This window comes from Jaculus jaculus, chromosome 1 (genome assembly GCF_020740685.1).
Source record: "Jaculus jaculus isolate mJacJac1 chromosome 1, mJacJac1.mat.Y.cur, whole genome shotgun sequence".
In the NCBI taxonomy this organism is placed as follows: domain Eukaryota; kingdom Metazoa; phylum Chordata; class Mammalia; order Rodentia; family Dipodidae; genus Jaculus; species Jaculus jaculus.
In genome coordinates, this window is record NC_059102.1 from 231127431 (window position 1) to 231148932 (window position 21502).

The 21502-nt window shown below is 39.1% G+C and overlaps 1 protein-coding gene across 2 annotated transcripts in view; it reads left to right on the top strand.

The window, feature by feature from the left end:
- The window catches only part of Phkb (phosphorylase kinase regulatory subunit beta), a 236070-nt gene that overhangs the window by 31589 nt on the left and 182979 nt on the right, over nucleotides 1–21502 (top strand). For both annotated transcript variants that reach the window (XM_004664836.2, XM_004664837.3), the window contains 3 exons: nucleotides 4609–4698; nucleotides 9917–10055; nucleotides 14639–14738. In XM_004664836.2, the coding sequence (XP_004664893.2) occupies nucleotides 4609–4698; nucleotides 9917–10055; nucleotides 14639–14738 (329 nt within the window). The remainder of the gene's footprint in view (nucleotides 1–4608; nucleotides 4699–9916; nucleotides 10056–14638; nucleotides 14739–21502) is intronic.

Here is a 21502-nt window from a genome sequence, read left to right on the forward strand (position 1 = left end):
TCCAGTAACAACTCTCATCTTGTTCTCATATATGTATGTCATAGTGCCAGTGTGATAAGAGTATGCTCCAACATGAAGATGTGATTATATTATTCTCATACAAAGGGAAATTGTAGATTAAAAATTAGAAATTTAATACTGAAAGTATTATTTTCCTTTGTGATATTTGGATACAAACAAAATTCAAATAGGAAGAAAAGAAAAAGGAAAATTTACATTTAAAAATTATTTATTTAAACTCTAATAAGCTTCTATTTTTTAAAAATCTTTTTAATTTTCTTTGGAAATTCATGTTGTATCCATCACTTTCTTCTGCACATTCTTGTTTGTGCATGATTAATATAATCAAAACCTATCTTCCTGGGGCTGGAGAGATGGCTTAGCGGTTAAGCGCTTGCCTGTGAAACCTCAGGACCCCAGTTTGAGGCTCGGTTCTCCAGGTCCCACGTTAGCCAGGTGCACAAGGGGGCGCACGCGTCTGGAGTTTGTTTGCAGTGGCTGGAGCCCTGGCTTGCCCATTCTCTCTCTCTCCCTCTATCTGTCCTTCTCTGTGTCTGTCACTCTCAAATAAATAAAAAATGAACAAAAAATATTTAAAAAAAACCCTATCTTTCAATTCATTTGCTATTGTAATATAGGTTGATTTTCAGTTTTGCATATTTGATTTCTATCTATATGTACAGATATTTACCTAATTCTAATAATTGAGGTATATATTCAACTTTTAATGATTTTACTTTCACATATAAGGCATAATAGAGGAGATATAAATAAAAACAAAAATATTATTCACTCATAATCCTTCCCCTTAAACAAAGATGTTCACTGTAGTCAACACACATACCTCGTGATTATTTGTACCTATTGGTTTATTTTTTATTTATTTTGTTTTATTTATATAGAGAGAATGAGATTGAGAGAGGGCAAGCCAGGGTCTCAGCCACTGAAATCCAACTCCAGATTCTTGCACCACCTAGTGGCATATGAGACCTTGCGCTTGCCTCACCTTTGTGTGTCTGGCTCATGGATCTGGAGAGTAGAACATGGGTCCTTAGGCTTTGCAAGCAAACGCCTTAACTCCTAAGCCATCTCTCCAGCCCATGCTTGATGTTTATTCCTTAGTAGACGAGCTTCACTGATGATGTATGGTCTCTCAGAGCTTAGTACCTGACTGAGGAATAATTCCCGAGTTGTTTCTTCTCAGCTGCCAAGCTGCCTGTGCACTTATACCTACCTGCCTATTGCAGTCAGATTTGCATAGCTGGCAGAAATCACCCCACCAAAAGCAGATCAGGGGGAAAAAAAAAGGTTTATTTTGGCTTATAGATTCAAGGGGAAGCTCCATGAAGGGAGGGAAAAATGATCGCATGAGTAGAGGGTGTACATCACCTCCTGGCCAACATCAGGTGGACATCAGGAACAGGAGAGTGTGCCAAATACTGGCAAAGGGACACAGGCTATAATGCCTATAGGCTTGCACCCAATAATATACTATCTGCAAGAGGCATTAATTCCTAAATCTCCATCAGCTGGGAATCTAGCATTCAGAACACCTAAGTTTATGGGAGACATTGGAATCAAACCACCACATCCCACCCCTAGGCTCTTAAACTGATAACCATGCATGATATAAAATACAATGTATTCATCCAACTTTATTTTTGTTTATTTTTATTTATTTATTTGAGATCGACAGAGAGAGAAAGAGGCAGATAGAGAGAGAGAATGGGTGCACCAAGGCCTCCGGCCACTGCAAACATACTCCAGATGCATGCACCACCTTGCACATCTGGCTTACATGGGTACTGGGAATTGAGCCTTGAACCAGGGTCCTTAGCCTTCACAGGCAAGTGCTTAACCACTAAGCCATCTCTCCAGCCCATATTCATCCAACTTTAAAAGTCCCCATAATTTTTCATTAATCTCAATGATGTTCAAACATTCCCATAGTATGAGATCTTTTAACTGAGCCATAATATAAAAAAATCCCCCTCCCAAAAAAACCCATAATGGCACAGAATAAAAAATCACACTGCAGAAGATGACATTGGGTATAGCAAAGAAATATTCAACCAATACAAGATTTTAAGAAACCAGGGCAAACATCAAACTCTGTAGCTCCAAGTCCAACAACTCTAGTCAGTGACACATCTCCAAGTCTGATAATTCTAACCACTGACAAGTCTCTGGAGTTCCAATTCTGCCTCTCCAGCTAGGCTACTTACGGTCCTAGGAAACTGTATCTGAGGCTGGCAGCTCTCCTTAGCAGCCATCTCATGGTCCTGGCATCTCCACTGGGTCTCCACCGTAACCCACAATCCATCCTTACCGCTCCAATGGGTCTCCATGCAGGCAATCCAGCAAACCCACTTCCCATGGCCATTTCCAAAACATAAGACCGTGTTGCAAATTCAATGACTGTCTCTTTTCTGCATTTCTTATACTCCACAATACCAAGTGGGGTGCCAATTTGTTATTCTGGGGGAGGGGGATAAAGAAAACTTTGAAGAACAGGACACTCCTTAAGCATTCAGGCCTCTTCAAAAGACTGAATTCTTCTGTGGGTCAAATGCAAGTCAGCTGGTCCAGAATGAATTGTTGTAATCTCTCAATTGCAGTTGAACAGGCAGCAATTTCATCCAGTGTTTTGATTTTTTTTTTCTGTGCCATATCCCTCTGCTCATACCAGTCCATTTCTATGCAATGCAACCCTGCACAACTTCTCAGGACATGGCCATTGCTTCTCAGGACAGCAAGCCTCTCACACAAACTACTTCTAGCCCAGTCTAGGCAAAGCTCTTTCTTGTCCTCATTAGCCAAACCTCACAGTCCATAGTTCTTACTGCATTCAGGTTTTCAACTCTGACCAGAATAATCCATCAACTTGTACTTGCAGCACTGCAAGGTGTCTCTTAGGCCAAGGTTTCAAATCCTTCCACATTCCTCTTGAAAATCAGCACTAAAAGGCCAAAGCCACACAGTCACGTGTCTAGCAGCAAACCCACTCCTCCGGTACCAACTTTACTGTTGCAGTCAGGTTTGCATTGCTGGTAGAAAAAAAAAATGGGGGAAAAAAAGGTTAATTTTGGCTTACAGACTTGAGTGGAAGCTCCATGATGGCAGGGGAAAACAATGGCATGAGAAGAGGGTGAACATCACCTCCTGGATAACATCAGATAGGCAACATAAACAGGAGAGTGTGCCAAACACTGGCAAGGGGACACTGGTTATAATAGCCATATGCCTGCCCCCAACAATGCACTGCCTGTAGAAGGCATCAGCTGGTAAACTAGCATTCAGGACACCTGTTTGTGGGGGACACCTGAATCAAACCACCACACTGCCTGAGCATAAGGCAGAGGACAGATCTAGACCCTGTTTCTAGTGCAGCAGGAAGCTAGAATTCCAAAGAATCTCCAGCTCATATGCACAGAGCTGTCAGTTCTTATCTATGGGGACTTTCCAGGTCAGACCATTGTGAAGATCACTTTAGAAAATGTCCTGAGACCATGTCATTTCTAATTCCATATATATTTTTTAATCTATAGATCATCTCTTTCCAACAGAAGATAATGGGATTATTTATTATCTTAATGTGTATTCCCTTCATAACATTTACTGTATGGCCAAACTTAATGAGGTTTCCCAGCAGCCTAACTTTAAATTAGCATACTGAGCATAGTAATTTTATGAACATAAATGCTTTAATTTTTTAAAAAATCAGGCTGCTTATACATGTCAACATGATTTATTGCCCTCTAGTCCAGTAAATTATAGGTTTGTTTTTAATACTGTGCTGTTACACAAAATGGTATGCATTACCTGTATCTGTGGGTGGGTTAATCATGACCTTGTGGTCTTGATTTATTTGTACTTTTAACAAGAATGAGAGACTGTACTTACTCTAATGGCTGAAGGTTCAGATGTCTACTTTAGTCAGCAGTTGAAAAAACGTACTAGTCAAGTGCACAATTTTCTTTACCAATTTTGTGACAAATAATCATGATTATTGTGTATTCTATAGCTTTTGAGCAGCATACTCTATTGATGCCTTTGAATAGTTTTCATGCCTGAGAAATAGAAGTGATCTCTGCTCATAGTCAAAATAATAGGGCAAATGTATTATCTACCCAAAAGAAAGTTGAGGCTTAAGACTTTTAGTATAAAATATAGCAGAATATTTGTGAAGTGCATTGCTTTGTAAAATGTGAATACTTTCTTTTTGCTTTAAGGTTTTGTTTTTTTTTAGGCTCGGTCATTTGATAGAAAATTGCCTAGTGAAGTGTTCACATAGGGAACAGAGTTTGACTTGAAGAGACCATAATCATATATATTAGGGCTATTTGGATTGTTGAGGCCATTATACAGATAGATCAAGTACTGGACATGAGGGTAAGCTTATTCTATGATCATTAGAGCTATTCTATACTTGTCAAGGTTGCTTCTATCTCCTTCCGCTATAAAACATTTTCTCATGAGTGACTATAATACAAAGTAAAACTGAAAATTGTATTGCTATGTAGTGCTTGTTCATTTTTTAAATATTTTTTTTCTTCATTTATCTTGATGAAAATAACTTGATTTGATGGGTTTTAATTTTTCTTTTAGGCTCAGTTTATGAACCTCTTAAAAGCATTAATCTTCCAAGACCTGATAATGATACTCCATGGGATAAATTGGATCATTATTACAGAATTGGTAAGCAAAGCTCAAGGGAAACAGGGTAGCTATGACCTAATTATATTGTGTGCATTATGTGTATGATGTTGTTTATTCATTTGGATGTATAATGGTGAATTCATATCTATTTGCATATCTAAAACCAGGGAATTCACAGGTTATATCTGGCTGATGAATAATTTTATATCCCTAATACTTTGCTCTTTTGATTTTTACCTTCTTAAGCACTAAGCAGATTTGAGAACTTGAGAATACCTCCTGGATAAATATTTTCCATGCATATTAACTTATTATCTTGTTGATTTACTTACATATACCTCTGAGGTAATCCTGAACCTTTTGTGTCTACCCTGATTCATTGAGATAAAGGAGGTAACCTCAGGATACTATCTTATTTTATTTTCCAGGATCAACCTGGCTAATTATTTTTTTGTTTGTTTGTTTGGTTGGTTGGTTGGTTTTTCGAGGTAGGGTGTCACTCTAGCACAGGCTGAACTGGAATTCACTATGGAGTCTCAGGGTTGCCTCGAACTCACGGTGATCCTCCTACCACTGCCTTCTGAGTACTGAGATTAAAGGCATGTGTCACCGTGCCTGGCAACCTGGCTAAGTTTTCATTGTGAATGAGCAACTTTGAGATATATGAATGGAATTCATCTTTGTTCATAATACCATAAATTGGAATAACTGTTGAATTTTTTTCAAGGTTGCCTCTTATACAGTTTATAGTCTATTATGGCAAGTAATATAAGAATTTATTGTTTCCCAAAGTTATGGTTTTCTAAAATCTATTTCAACCTCATATATATATTATTTCAGTTCAAGAGTCTTATTTTAACATGCATTCTATTTTATTTTTTCAAGATAGGTCTCACTCTACCTCAGGCTGACCTGGAATTCACTCTAGTTTCAGGGTGGCCTTGAACTCACAGCAATCCTCCTACCTCTGCCTCCAAAGTTCTGTGATTAAAGGTGTGTGTCACCATACCCAACCCTAACATACATTCTTATACTGCCCTATCAACCTGGCCCTAATGTGCATTCTTATGCTGTGCTATCTGTTATCTTTAGTTGTAGTAAGTGGCTAAGGGAGACTAATTAAATTGAAAAGAAATGCCAAATTTTTACTTTTACACTATGAGAACTGTTTCTTAACTCTGGTAAATCTAATAAGTATATTCTGCAATGTTCATGGTAAGATCAGTTTAGTCTGAAAAATAGATATTGTACATAGCAGTAAAAACCTGTAATTCCACTATGTGGGAAGTAGATATGAGACTATGAGTCATAATAGCCCTGAGCTACATAGCAAGGCCTTGTCTTAAAAAAAAAAAAAAAATCAAAACACTCAGATGAGCAGCTATAGGCAGTTAATGATTGCCAGGCAAAGAGAAAACTTCCTTTTCTGTGGTGTAGCCGCTGGTCATTTGCCCATGCTCTGGGAAGTAACCCATTATCCATGCTTATGCAGGCAACCCTAATGAAAGTCAGTTGATCACAAAAAGGTAAGAAGGAAGGGACAGAAGGAGAAAAAGGAGGGAAGAAAGGAAGGAAGAGTATATATAAAGAAACATGAAAAGGTGGACTAGTTAGGAAGGAGAGTTTTAGCTGATTGGGAAGGGGACAAGAAGAGTGAATGCAATCAAAATACATGATATATTGCCAGGTGTGGTGGCACACACCTTTAATTCCAGCACTAGGGAGGCTGAGGTAGGAGGATTGCTGTGAGTTTGAGACCAGGCTGAGACTACAAAGTGAAGTCCAGGTCAACCTGGGCTAGTGCAAGACTCTAACTCAGAAAACAATTATATTTGTATGCTGTTATCAAATAATTAACGTGAGCTTGGTGGCACACACCTTTAATCCCAGCACTTGAGAGGCAGAGGTAGAGGATCATCATGAATTCAAGGCTAACCTAGAGCTATAGAGTGAGACCCTGCCTTAAAAAAAAAAAAAAAAAAAAAAAAAAAAAAACTAAAGGAAGAAAAACAATAAGTTAATAAAACAAAATTAGTTGTCATACATTAATCTAGATTAGGTTTTATTAATATATGTTGGGAAAAGTAGTCATCTACTTACAGGTAGAAGTAAAATTGCTTTAGGAAATATAAAAATGTAATTAAGTGTGTTTGTTTTCCTAGCTTGGGACTCTCACTGAAGAACTTTTTAAAATTTATTTGAGAGTGGCAGAGAGAGAGAAAGAGGCAGAGAGAGAGAAAGAGGCAGAGAGAGAGAAAGAGGCAGAGAGAGAGAAAGAGGCAGAGAGAGAGAAAGAGGCAGAGAGAGAGAAAGAAAGAGGCAGAGAGAGAGAAAGAGGCAGAGAGAGAGAAAGAGGCAGAGAGAGAGAAAGAAAGAGGCAGAGAGAGAGAAAGAGGCAGAGAGAGAGAAAGAGGCAGAGAGAGAGAGAGAAAGAGGCAGAGAGAGAGAAAGAGGCAGAGAGAGAGAGAGAAAGAGGCAGAGAGAGAGAAAGAGGCAGAGAGAGAGAAAGAAAGAGGCAGAGAGAGAGAAAGAGGCAGAGAGAGAGAAAGAAAGAGGCAGAGAGAGAGAAAGAGGCAGAGAGAGAGAAAGAGGCAGAGAGAGAGAAAGAGGCAGAGAGAGAGAAAGAGGCAGAGAGAGAGAAAGAGGCAGAGAGAGAGAAAGAGGCAGAGAGAGAGAAAGAGGCAGAGAGAGAGAAAGAGGCAGAGAGAGAGAAAGAGGCAGAGAGAGAGAAAGAGGCAGAGAGAGAGAAAGAGGCAGAGAGAGAGAGAGAAAGAGGCAGAGAGAGAGAGAGAAAGAGGCAGAGAGAGAGAGAGAAAGAGGCAGAGAGAGAGAGAGAAAGAGGCAGAGAGAGAGAGAGAAAGAGGCAGAGAGAGAGAGAGAAAGAGGCAGAGAGAGAGAGAGAAAGAGGCAGAGAGAGAGAGAGAAAGAGGCAGAGAGAGAGAGAGAAAGAGGCAGAGAGAGAGAGAGAAAGAGGCAGAGAGAGAGAGAGAGAAAGAGGCAGAGAGAGAGAGAGAGAAAGAGGCAGAGAGAGAGAGAGAAAGAGGCAGAGAGAGAGAGAGAAAGAGGCAGAGAGAGAGAGAGAAAGAGGCAGAGAGAGAGAGAGAAAGAGGCAGAGAGAGAGAGAGAAAGAGGCAGAGAGAGAGAAAGAAAGAGGCAGAGAGAGAGAGAATGGGCACACCAGGGCCTCCAGCCACTGCAAACGAACTCCAGATGCATGTGCCCCCTTGTGCATCTGGGTAACATGGGTCCTGGGGAATTGAGCCTCAAACCGGGGTCCTTAGGCTTCATAAGCAAGCACTTAACTGCTAAGCCATCTCTTCAGCCCTCACTGAAGAATTTTATTTAATATGTTCACAAACAGTTTACTTCCTACTTTGTTCATGTTATATAAAAGTGGGGTTTTTAGGGTTGGAGAGATGGATTAACAGTTAGGATGTTTGCCTACAAAGCCAATGGACCCAGGTTAGATTCCCCAGTACCCATATAAGCCAGGTGCACACGGTGGCATATACCACTGGAGTTTATTTGTAGTGGCTGGAGGCCCAGGCATACCCATTTTCTCTCTTTGCCTCTTTCTCTATCTCTCTCTTAAGTAAATAAAATTTAACTTAATTTTTTTAAAGTGGGGTTTTATTTTTAAAACATAAGTATATCCTTAAGTTCTACTGCACAGTGGATAAGATGAACATTCTTCTGTGAACACCACAAATAATTAGTTACCAATAAAATCAGAACACTGGTCTATGCTGTGGTCTTCTTTCATCCTTCCTAAGTTGTGGATCATTTACTTTGCTTATACTAGTGTAATTGGCCTCATAACTTAGCAAATGCATGGTATTTTATTTTGTACATTTGTTTTATTTTCCTATTAAACTGAGTTTTAGCAAAATATTATGCTCAGTTATTTGTTTGCTTTGTTTTTTAAAATGTTTTATTTATTTATGTGAGAGAATAGAGAGAACAAGGTAGAGAGAGAGGGAGAGAATGAGTGTACCAGGCCCCCTAGTTATTGCAAAAGAACTCCAGATCAAGACTGGGAATCAAGACTGGGTTTTTAGGGTTTGTAGGCAAGCACCGTAACTGCTAAGCCATCTGTCCAGCTCTGCTTTTTTTTTTTAAACTTAAAATAAAAACAAATTATTAGAGGGCTGGAGAGATTGCTTAGTGGTTAAGCCACTTGCCTGCACATCCTAAGGATCCAGTTTTGATTTTCCAGGTCTCACATAAGCCAGATGCACAAAGTGGCACATGCATCTGGAGTACATTTGCAGTGGCTAGAGGCCCTGGTGTGCCCATTCTCTTTCTCTTTCTCTCCCCTCCCCACTCTCTGTCTCTAATAAAAATAAATAAAAGAAAAAACAAATTTATTTTAAAGGGAGAGAGAATCGGTGTACCAGGGTCTCCAGCTCCTGGAAACAAACCCTAGACATCTGTGCCACCTTGTGCTTTTGGCTTTTTTTTTTTTTAATTATTTATTTATTTATTTGAGAGCGGCAGACACAGAGAGAAAGACAGATAGAGGGAGAGAGAGAGAATGGGCGCACCAGGGCTTCTAGCCTCTGCAAACGAACTCCAGACGCATGCGCCCCCTTGTGCATCTGGCTAACGTGGGACCTGGGGAACCGAGCCTCGAACCGGGGTCCTTAGGCTTCACAGGCAAGTGCTTAACCGCTAAGCCATCTCTCCAGCCCAGACTTTTTTTTTTTTCCTTCTGGCTTTTGTGGGTCCTGGGCAATCAAACATGGGTCCTTTGGCTTTGCAGGCAAGTGCCTTAACTGCTAAGCTATCCCTCCATTCCTGTATTGGTTTTTGAGACAGGGTCTCACTGTAGCCCACGCTGACCTGAACTCAGGCTGTAGACCAAGCTGGCCATGAACTCATAGTAGTCTGCCTATGTCTACATCCCAAGTGGTGGAATTACAGAATGTGAGCCACTATACCAGATTTTTGGTTATCCTTTTGTCCACTGTGCCTGATGTTGTCTTAATAAGACTTGTGTCATGTATTAATGTTAATTAGACTATGCCAAAAGATTTAAAAATTGTAATTAGCTAATTTTTTCCTCAAAACTGTTTCACTTAGGGTGAATTCCCATTTAGAACAGAGTCACATTAAGTAGTTTAACATCTTCAAAATTTTTTACTGGAATTAAGCTTAGAAATAACAAAACACAGGTGGTATGAGAAAAGAATTAAAATATTAATCCCAAGAAAAATGGATGGCTATACATTTGTTCTGTTTCTTGTCTTTGCTATAGTCAAATCAACAATGCTGGTTTATCAAAGTCCAACCACAGGCCTGTTTCCTACGAAAACATGTGGTGAAGACCTGAAGTCCAAGGTCCACGAGAGTCTGTACTGTGCTGCTGGGGCCTGGGCTTTAGCTCTAGCATACCGGTGAGTTGGTGTGAGCTTTCCTAGTAACTCTGAGACTAAGCCAGCCAGTGTAGTGGTGGGTACCAAGACAAATTAAGTAGCTGGGTTTCTACTCTTTTCATGACTCACTTTGTAGCTTGTGGCTGTTCATGTCCCTTTTTAGGTTACTAAACTCTGTCATTTTATAAGTTTCCATGAGAACAGTGTGTACTTTAGCACACTTGTATGGTAATATCAATAAAACTATTTCCTTACACATTCTATATAAGTACATGTAGCAGTTATTTTCTAATTTTGGTACAAAACACCTATATAGAAGTAGATTATGGAAGGAAAGGTTTATTTTGACTTAAAGCTTTTTAAATATTTTTTTCCCCCCTGAGGTAGGTTTTCACTCTAGTCCAGGCTGACCTGGAATTCACCATGTAGTCTGATGGTGGCCTTGAACTCATGGTAATCCTCCTACCTCTGCCTCCCAAGTGCTGGGCTTAAAGGCATGCACCACCATGCCTGGCTTTAAATTTTTTTTTATATATTTATGAGAAACAGAGAGAGAAAGAATGGTCACGCCAGGGCCTCTAGCCACTGCAGATGAACTCCAGATGCGTGCACCACCCCACCATGTGCATCTGGCTTATGTGGGTACTGGGATCAAACCTATATCCATAGGCTTTGAAGATAAGCACCTCAACTTCTAAACCATCTCTCTAGCCCTTATCTTACAGTTTTGAGGGGAAGCTTCATCATGGTGGGGAAGCATGACAGAATAGACCATGGGAAGCCTGAGTCCCATCTCCACATCAGCAGAAAGAAAGCAGTCTGAGCACTGTGCTTACAGTGCTTGAAGCTGGGCTATATTACCCCAGGGACACACCTCTTCCAGCAAGGCTCTACTGCCCAGAGGCATCAACTTCCCCAAATTGTCACCAAGCATTAAAAACACATGAGACTATGGGGGACATTTTGTACTCAAAATATCACAGTACATCTTTATTAAATGCAAAGCTTCTGCTTGTCTTAGGGATACAGGAAGCATCACTAGCAGTAGCCAGCCCTGTGCAGACTGATGGTGAGCAAAGTGTTTCCTGATTTGACAGAATGGAAAGCACATATTACCTGTGTTAACTTCTTACCAAGATGGCTCATAGGCATTTACATGTGGAAATAATTAGAGCTGGATTATTGATTGTTAAGTTGACTTGCCTGTACTCTTTTTTTTTTTTTTTTTTTTGAGTTAGGGTTTCACTCTAGCCTAGGCTGACCTGGAATTCACTATGTAGTCTCAGGGTGGCCTTGAACTCTTTCTACCTCTGAGTCCTGAGTGCTGGCATTAAAGACGTGCACTGCCATGTCCAGTTCTTTGCCTGGACACTTTTATGTGCATGTGCTAGTCAGGATATATAATATACTTCCATTCTGAGGCCAATATCACTGAAGCTCTCCAGAAAGTCATTCATGTGAGACTGAAGGAGCTGGAGTCTTAGATACTTGGTTGAGAACAGTAGCAAAGAGTACATTCACCTAAAATGGATTTAGAAGGTATGCTTCTGCTTTGTTCAATCCAATCTCCCACGCTATTGCATGCTGCCTCTCATAATCAACAATGGTGTCCCCACTACAACCTTTTACTGGCTCACATGTGAGTTGTTTCCAGAAATACCCATACCTAGAAGTATGCTTTATAGTTTTCTAGTCAGCAGCCAAGATTATCCTTTGTAGGAGATAATATGGGAGTAGGAGATAGGTGCTCATCAATTAATATGAGCATGGCTAAGTTGATATAAAGACAAAAGACAAGCATGACACATGATCCTTGATGAGTTCAAATATTAAAAGAGCAATATAAAGTATGTTCTAGAGATCCTTTGGGAAATTTTAGTATAAGTGCATGTCGGGGAAGAGGTTTCTAGTGCCCTCTAGCTATAAGGTTGGGCCCGATGCTCAGGACAGACAGAAAAAAAGATCAGAGAGATAGAGAAAATAATGGTAACAGACTTATTATGAACAAAAGCTCTCATCTTGATGGGAGGGTTCCCAGAACTGGGAATCCATCTGAGCAGGCTCTAGAAGCAGGAATTGTAGCAGGGCATCCACTTCCCTCTTTCCTCTTCTTATACAAAGGATGGATCCAGTTCCCCATCTTCTTATTGGTCCCTCTTGTCATGTAGATTCTTCCCTTCCTTCATCTGGTGGAGGATAAGATTCTGTTCTTCAGGTCTCTCTGTCTGATGTCAGGTCTGCTGGTCTGACTGATGTGGGCCGGTTTCCTTGATCCCCTGCCACATGCATGGGGCAGGGTAGAGGGTATGGAAGCTGGTAAGGTTTTTCTGGCAACAGGATGTCCCTTCCTCCACTTCTCCCATTCCCAGATGCCACTCATCATAGTCTGGGAGGGAGGATGTGGACTGCATGTGTGTGCCAGGAGTGCCTGCCCTGTTGGCACTGGGCCATTCACCCCAGGGCATGGGATTGGGGCAGGGGAGCTGCAAGTGGTGGCCACTACAGTGGCAGTGGCCAGGGCCAGTCTCTCACAAGGCGGCTGTGGGGCGTATGGCCCCTTAAAAGGATCTGGAGCCCCATGTAGGTGGTAGTGCACTTCTCCCTTAGGAGCCTGGTCTGATTGGCTGCAGGCTCTGTGGTTTTGGCTCAGTCACAGTGTGATTGTCGTGATCATTAGCACCATACCTGCCTCACAGCCTATATGTTAGATTATAGATTATTAGTTTTAAATTTCTTGTGTGGACTAATTGTATTGTCACCATATAGGAGAATATCTTTTCTAGAGACACTCACTTCCAAAGGAGTAGGGTGAAGGTCTTGATATTTGTAGCTTATTTTCAAGTAGTTAAAAAATTATTGTTATAAATAGAAAACAGGATAATATAACCACTGGTAAGTCTAGGTGAAGAATACATGGTGTATTCATTGCAGAATTCTTCTAGCTTTTTCATACATGTGCAATTTTCTGAAATAAAATATTGGCAGCAAATTGTGGCAAAAGATCGAAAGTTTGACATGAACCTTTCCCAAAAGACTTCAACCATCTTCTAGATAACTGAAAATTATACTTTGCTGGACACATCTACATATAATTTTCCCCACTTTAAACTGTGTCAGGGAGGGGAATAGATTACAGAGCAAATTCATGCTAGTTTTAGTTTACTGTCTACAAAAAGTAGAAGCAATGTACCAAGAGCGAGTAATTTAATTTTTTCTGATAGACAATATACATGCTATGTGTGAATTTATATGAGCTCTACAGGAGTTGAATTAATTGTAATGTACTTTTTTAAGGGAGGCATATGATAGTTTCTATCAAGTGACAATACTGTTAGATATTTTAGCTAAGAGTAGGTGAAATGATGAACAAGTAATTTTTATTTTTCAACAGTAGCTAATTCTCATTTAGCTTTAAAAATCACTGATTTATAATTAAGAAAAAAAATTTACACACAAAGAATACCTAGTTTAATATATTTTAGTTGTCTCTTTTTAAAAGCAAGAGTTGTAAAGTATGGTCAATTAATTGTTTTATTATTTTTTAATATATTACTTTTTTTGTTTATTTGAGAGTGACAGACAGAGAGAGAAAGAGGCACATACATAGAGAGAGGATGGGTGCACCAGGGCCCCCAGCCACAGCAGACAAACTCCAGATACATGCACCACCTTGTGCACCTGACTTACATGGGTCCTAGGGAATCGAGTCTCAAACCAGGGTCTTTAGGCTTCACAGGCAAGTGCTTAACCACTAAGCCATCTTTCCAGCCTGTCAAATGATTTTTAAGTTAAAATTTGAGACTATAAAATATTTTGCCAAAGTACATCACGTATCACTGGATGTGTATTTAATGGAGGCATGCATGACTAACTGAAATGCCCACCCAGCAACACTGAACACAAGGCCTGTGCCTGTCCCAACTTGTTCCTGCTGCTTTCATCTCTCTTTATCTGTATATCTATCATCTCTTTATTTGTTTTGACATAGGGTCTCTAACCCAGGCTGGCCTCCAGTTCCCTATATAGCTAACAATGATCTTGAACTTCCAATCCTCCTGCTTCTACCTCATGAATGCTGAGATTACAGGTGTGTACCACCATGCCTGATTTATGTTGTGCTGGTTAACAAACTTAGGGTCGTGTGTGTGCTAGGCAAGCACCGTGAGCTATATCAGCCAAGCTATATCCTAGTCCCAACTTCTGCTTCTTTAAATCCAAGTAGCTATAATGTTATTCAAAGGGATAGGTATGTAAAATGGTTTCTGTTTTATAATAGTGAATTTAAAATATTGCTTGGAAATATTTTATAATACAGAGATATCCTTAAAGTATCAGTCAAATGGTTTTAGAATATACATAATATACACTCTTAAAAAAAAAGTGGCTTGCTTTCTTAAAACAAGGAAAACTAGTTTACCATAGAATTTTTAAAAAATTGTGCTATTTCTACATTAGCAGGGAAAATGAAATTTCACTGTAACAGAATTAGTTGACATCACCTGAACACAGGATTAGCCAGTTAGTTAAATACTTAATTACCAAAAGCTCTCTTCCCTTTTCAAATGCAGTTCCAATTTGTTTCATGAGTTATCTCTCATTCCCAGGCGCATTGATGATGACAAGGGAAGGACCCATGAGCTGGAGCACTCGGCTATAAAATGTATGAGAGGAATTCTCTACTGCTATATGCGTCAGGCTGATAAGGTAAAACACTGTGATGCAAACTGGGATTCTCATCATTCTAAAGGATTAATTTAACCTGTACTGCAGTACCATTTTTCTGAAGAAGAATGTACTTAAAGGTAAAGCTACATCCTAGGACAGTCCATGTAGTTTGAAACACCATCCTCTCTCCCAGCCCAGTCTTTTAATCCTGTAATATCTTGAGTGAGAGAAGATTGAAAATTGTTATTTAGACTTGAATCTATGTTTTGTATTTGTTACTTGCTTGATAAAGATCATTTGTCAGGAAACTAACAAATGTAGTTCTAAATAGTATATTAACTAAAGAAACCCTCACCAGGATTACTTTTGGATATATGACTTGCACTGGCTAAAGAGAAGATTAAAAATTAAAGGGCATTTACTTGCAAAACAGCTTTACAAGGTTATGTAGAAATTAAAGATAATATAATACTTTTAAACTGTAAAGGTATATGCAGATATAAAGTGCTGTTTTCTTTACTTACCACATATGTGTGTCTGTGTGTCATAAGTCTCCACAACTGTGGTAGTTGTACTGCTTCTACTAGAGTTTCACATGCATCAACAAATAGTCATAGTTATGTATGATGTTTCTTACAGCAAAAGGAGACCAAGCATTATTAGCAAGGTAAAAGGCAACTGGGCACAGTCTGCAACAAGGCACCAGCTTCCTAGAGCCAACTGGAGTCACAGAAATGGCATTTAGTTTCCCCAGCAGCTTTCTGTTACAACACATGTAAATGTCATAAATCAAGGGAGCTCTTAGAGCTCAACATTTTCATTGCTTAGGGTTTTTATTAGTGGCTGATCATATTGTTATTTGCTGCCTACCACCAAGATTCCAGATTGCCAGAGGAAACCATGTATAGCTTGAGCTACATTGTTTGTATGAACAACATAGACATGTGAGCCAGTCTTACAAAGGAATAACAGGTACTATTCTAAAATCCAAGTTCTCACATACTTACTTCCCAAGCATTGTACTGGCAAGTCTTTTCTTAGGTTAGTAGTCTCAGGCCCACCATGTTAACTCTTTTCAGGACAATTAGTGCAAACCAGTTGAGTGAAACTTTTTCCCTGGGGAGATGCAAACACACCTGTATTCACCCCAAACTGGGCACAGATTACAGATCAAACCATGATTGTACCAAAATCAATTTGTTGAACCATAAGAGTTTATTGGGGTTATTTACAGAGCACTGGTGAGTGATTACTTACTCAAGTCAGCTGCATCATGGAAAAGTCCGCCCATCCTGGATGGTGACCTCATAGAAGCTTCGTCTCTGCAGCCTAATGCACCACTTGCAGGCAGTTTGGATGGGTAGAGAGCCCCCAGCAGCTATTAACTGTTTCTATAACTTTGGGGAGGGGTCATGTAACCTCTTAACTTTTAGCTTTCCCAGGTATTTACCTCCTGAGTGTGCCTCTCTAAGGGAATGCTTCAATTCAATGTCTGAACATGGAGGAAACTGATATATAACACTGGTTCCCTGACTTAACTAGGTGTGTGATAGTAGCCAAATAATTAGCTTCTATATCCTTCAACTTTTTTCATTTGTAAAATATGAGTCCCAGTACTATTTGCTTTATGCAGTTCCTATAGAGAGAGATGATCAAGTCATGTGTCAAAAGCACTATACCATTTTCATCAGTATTTTTCCTCTCCCTTGTAGACCATCTTTCAGAGGTATTTCCAGCTTCTACACTTTAGTAAGGTACATACTATTATGTACACATTTTTGATCACCTAATATTTTTTATGTTTTATTTATACTTTAATATATGTGTCTATGAAAAAGTAAATATGTCAAATATTCCTAAGATCTGTATTTTATTTTTTATACTGTGAGAGTTAAAAAATAGTTTTATTGACAACTTCCATAATTGTAAACAATATCCCATGGTTATTTCTTTGTTTATTAGACAGAGAGAGAGAGAGAGAGAGAGACAGAGATAGCGAGAGCACAAGGATGGGCACACCAGGGCCTCTAGCTACTGCACATGAACTCCAAACACACGCGCCACCTTGTGTAGCTTGTTCTACATGGGCTCTGGGGAATTGAAGCTGATTCCATAGGCTTTCTAGGCAAATGCCTTAACCACTAAGCCACTAAGCCATCTCTCTAGCCCAAGATATATATTTTATAACATAACATACAAACAATATGTTTTACCAACATAATATGATAATAAATCATTAGTTGGCAAAAAAGTAAATAGTCACTAGTTGAAATATAAGACAAACTTATCATTTGTCTGCTGATATTTAATTTTATAGATCATTCTTGAAGATGTTTTTCAGATGCTTAAAATAATATATCATAGATTGATATACTGGAATTCAACTAACATGTCCCATATTGCATTGATATGTAATTGAAGTTGCTTATTCCTAAGTGAGATGCTACTGTTTATTTCCAAGTATCATTGCATGAATGTCTAGTGGTGTTTTGAATCCAGCTTTCCTCTTTAAGAAATACTACGAGAACCATGAATTCTTTGTGTTTTCTAAACAGACTGACAGACTAAATTGAATTGTTTTTCAAAAGCAATAATGAAATAATTTAAGGTTTTTCTCTTCTTTCTCCCCTTGTGGCTTGATTACCTCATTATAACTATGTTTTCTTCTAAACAGAGCTTGAGTATAATTTAAGCTGTTTGAAATTCCTCAAATTATAAAGGATTAACATTGTGTTCCTTATGAAATTTAGTGTAGACCATTAAAATGAGTTGGATCATTTTGAGTATTTGTATATAGCATAGAATATCAATTTGATAGTCATATAAGTAAAATGTTTTTTACAAGCTTTAAAATATTGTTATAATCTTTCTTCATCTCTATAACTTTTTTTTTTTTTTCAAGGTAGAGACTCTATCCCAGGCTGACCTAGAATTCACTATGTACTCTCAGGGTGGCCTCAAACTCATGGCAGTTCTACCTCTGCCTCCTGAAATTAAAGCAATGCACCACCACACCCTTTTCTCCTATAACTTTTTAATGTAGGAAATTAGAAGATTATTAGAATCCACATGTGTAAGAGACTTCAAAGATTAAATGGTACATGTCAATGTTTCTTACCATACTTTCTTTCTTTCTTTTCTTTTTTTTTTTTTTTTTTTGGCTTTCTAAGGTAGGGTCTCACTCTAGCTCAGGCTGACCTGGAATTCACTATGTATTCTCAGGGTGGCCTCGAACTCTCCGTGATCCTCCTACCTCTGCCTCCCAAGTGCTGGAATTAAAGGCGTGCGCCAACACGCCCGGCTTCTTACCATACTTTCAATTGGTGTTCTCCCTTCACAGTGAATTATTTTCTTCAGAATTCTATGGCACTAGGAAATGTGAAATGTATGTATATTTGTGTGTGTGTGTATATATATATATATATATATATATATATATATATATACAGCTTCCATACTTACAGACAATAAACTATGATAATTCTCTCCCTTCCCCCACTTTCTCCTTCAGAAATCCACACCCATCATATCTCCTTCTGTTCTCCATTAGTCTCTCTCTTATTTTGATGTCATCATCTTTTCTACCTATTATGAGGGTCTTGTGAAGGTAGTTCTAGGCATTGTGAGTTCAAGGATATCAAGGCTAATTTCTGTCTGGACAATTCCATCGTAAGCAGTCCTACCCTTCCTCTGGCTCTTACATTCTTTCCGCCACCTCTTCTGCAATGGACTCTGAGCCTTGGAAGGTGTGATAGAGATGTTTCAGTGCTGAACACTTCTCTGTCACTTCTCAGCATTACAGTGCTTTTTGGGTCATCCTAGTGGTCACTGCCATCTGAAAAGAGAAGCTTCTCTAACCAAAAGTGAGAGTAAAATTAATATATGGGTATGAACATTAAGTAAAGTGCTTACAGGGCAGTTCGATGAGCATACTGTATGCATTTAGCCCGACAAGAGCAGGCATTATACTCCTAAGGCTCATGACCTCCCCTACCATAGGCTTTTGATTCAGTTTTCAGTAACCAGGCATGTATCCCCTCCCATAGAATAGGCCTCCAGTCCAACTAGAGAGCAGTTGGTTTTCCCCATAAAAGACATGCCACAATAACACTTATTGGCTCATTTGGTCTGGTTGGCCAAACTCAAGGATTGCAGTGCCCAATGTTTTCACCACTGATGACTTTTCTCTCACATAGGTCTACATGCAGTACAGCTTTTGTTGTTGTTGTTCATTTTTTATTTATTTACTTGAGAATGACAGACAGAGTGAAAGAGGCAGAGAGAGAGGGTGGGGGAATGGGCACCCCAGGGCCTCCAGCCACTGCATATGAACTCCAGATGCATGCACCCCCTTGTGCACCTGGCTAATGTGGGTCCTTGGGAATCTAGCCTTGAACCAGGGTCCTTAGGCTTCACAGGCAAGCGCTTAATGGCTAAGCCATCTCTTCAGCCTGCAGTGCAGCTTCTTCCAGCTTTCTATTAGCTGATCTAGCTTGATTTCTCAGTGACTTTGTGGCCCAGGCATGTGGAATCTTTAGCAATATGGTCTTACTATCTATTAATGGTGGGAAACCAAAAGCCTTGGTAATAGCCTGTAATATTTTGGGGGCCTCAGGGACCTCCCTGGCCAACAACTCACTAGAAGGTATCACATCCCTGGCATTGAAATTTTTCTAGTAACAGACTATGGCTTCTGGGTGTGCTATTATCCAAAAAAGTAGGTTTTCATATGGCTTATTCACAATATCCTGAATTTTGATTAACCTTCCCCCACCCTTCTTTTACTTGATTTCTTCCCCTGACCTCACTTACGCTATTATATCCCCAGTAATCTCTTCATCTACTTATATGTATACAATATCATCCACTTAAGTCTTTCCCTCTCCTCCCTCCCTTAGAGCCCTTTTATAGTTTATTGTCCTCCATTACAGATTTTTTACTCCAACACACATACAAATCTAAATATTTGTAGCTAGGATCCACATATGAGAGAGAATATGTAGTATTAGGCTTTTTGGGCCTGGGATCCCTCACCTAATATAATCCTTTCCAGATGTACCCATTCCCCTGCAAAAATCATAATTTTATTTTTCTTTAGGACTGAATAGAACTCCATAGTATAAATGTACCACATATTCATTATCTATTCATGAGTTGAGGGTCATGTAGACTGGTACCATTTCCTAGCTACTATGAATAGAGCAGCAATAAACATGGTTGTGGAAGTTTCTCTAATGTAGTGAGAAGAGTCCTCAGGATATATGCCAAGGAGTGGTATGGCTGGGTAATATGGTAAATCTATTTTTAGCTGTCTCAGGACCTCCACACTGATTTCCACAATGGCTATGCCAGATACATTGCCAACAACATCTACCCATGTACCTATTTTTGGTTTGCCTTGTTTTTCTTTTTCCAAGGCCTGAAGGTGAAGCATTAAGTTGTTTACTTGCAGCCTTTCTAATTTCTTAATGCAGGCACTTAAAGATGTAAATTTCCCTCTTAGAACTGCCATCGTTGTGTCCCAAAGGTTTTGGTATGTTGTGTTCTCATTATTTGATTCTATGACTTTTTTGACTTCCTTTTTCATTTCTTCAGCAACCCATTCATCATTCAGTAGCATACTGTTTAGTTTCCATGATTTTGTATATGCTCTGTAGTGTTTCTTGTTGCTGATTTGTAGTTTAATTTGATTGTGGTCAGATACAATACAAGGAATTATGTCAGTTTTCCGTATTTGTTAAGATTCTTTTGTGTCCTAATATATGGTCTATTTTAGAGGATGTTCCATATGCTGTTGAGAAAAATGTGTATTCTGCATTATTTGGATGGAATATTCTATAAATATCTGTTAGGTCCATTTGCTCTATGACCTCACTTAATCCCGGTGTCTCTCTGTTTATTTTTTTTTGCCAGGAGGACCTGTCAATTGATGAGAATGGGATATTGAAGTCACCCACTACAATTGTCCTTGGTGTTATCTGTGACCTATCTGTATCTAATAATGTTTGTTTGATGCAGTTGGGAGCACCCATGTTAGGTTTACCTATGTTTAGAATTGTAATGCCTTCCTGTTGGATTGTTCCCTTAATCAATATAAAATGACCTTTATCTTTCCTTTTTTTGAAGTCTGTCCTGTCAGATATTAGGATAGCAACACCTGCTTACTTCCGAGGCCCATTTGCTTGAAATACCATCTTTCATCCTTGTACCCTAAGATAGTGTTTGTCTTTGATTGAGAGGTAAATTTCTTGGAGGCAACAAATTGAAGGATCCTCCCTTTTAATCTAGTCTGCAAGCCAGTGTCCTTTGTTTGGGACATTGAGACTACTGATAATAAGAGTTATTATTAAAAGGTATGCATTGATTTTCAACATTCTTCTTGTTTTGTAGTGATTCCTGTTTTCCCTTTCCTCTGTTGTATTAATTGTTATTGGAGTATGGTTTATATTTTCTTGTTTCCTCGTGTGTGTGCTTTGCTTTCTCTTTAGCATGAAGGATCTCTTGAAAGATTTTCTGTTTAGCTGGCTTAGTGGTCATATATTTCTTCAGCCTGGTTATGTTGTGGAATGTCCCAATTTCTCCATCAATTTGGATGGATAGCTTCACTTGATAAAGTAATCTTGGTTGACAGTTGTTATCTTTCAGAAGTTGCAATAAATCTTTCCAAGCCCTTCTGGCTTTTAAAGTTTGTGTTGAGTAATCTGCTGTTATCCTGATGGGCTTGCCTTTATAGGTAACTTGTCTTTTCTGTCTTCTTTCAGTATATTTCCTTTTGTTTGCGTGTTTGGTGGTAGCTTAATTAT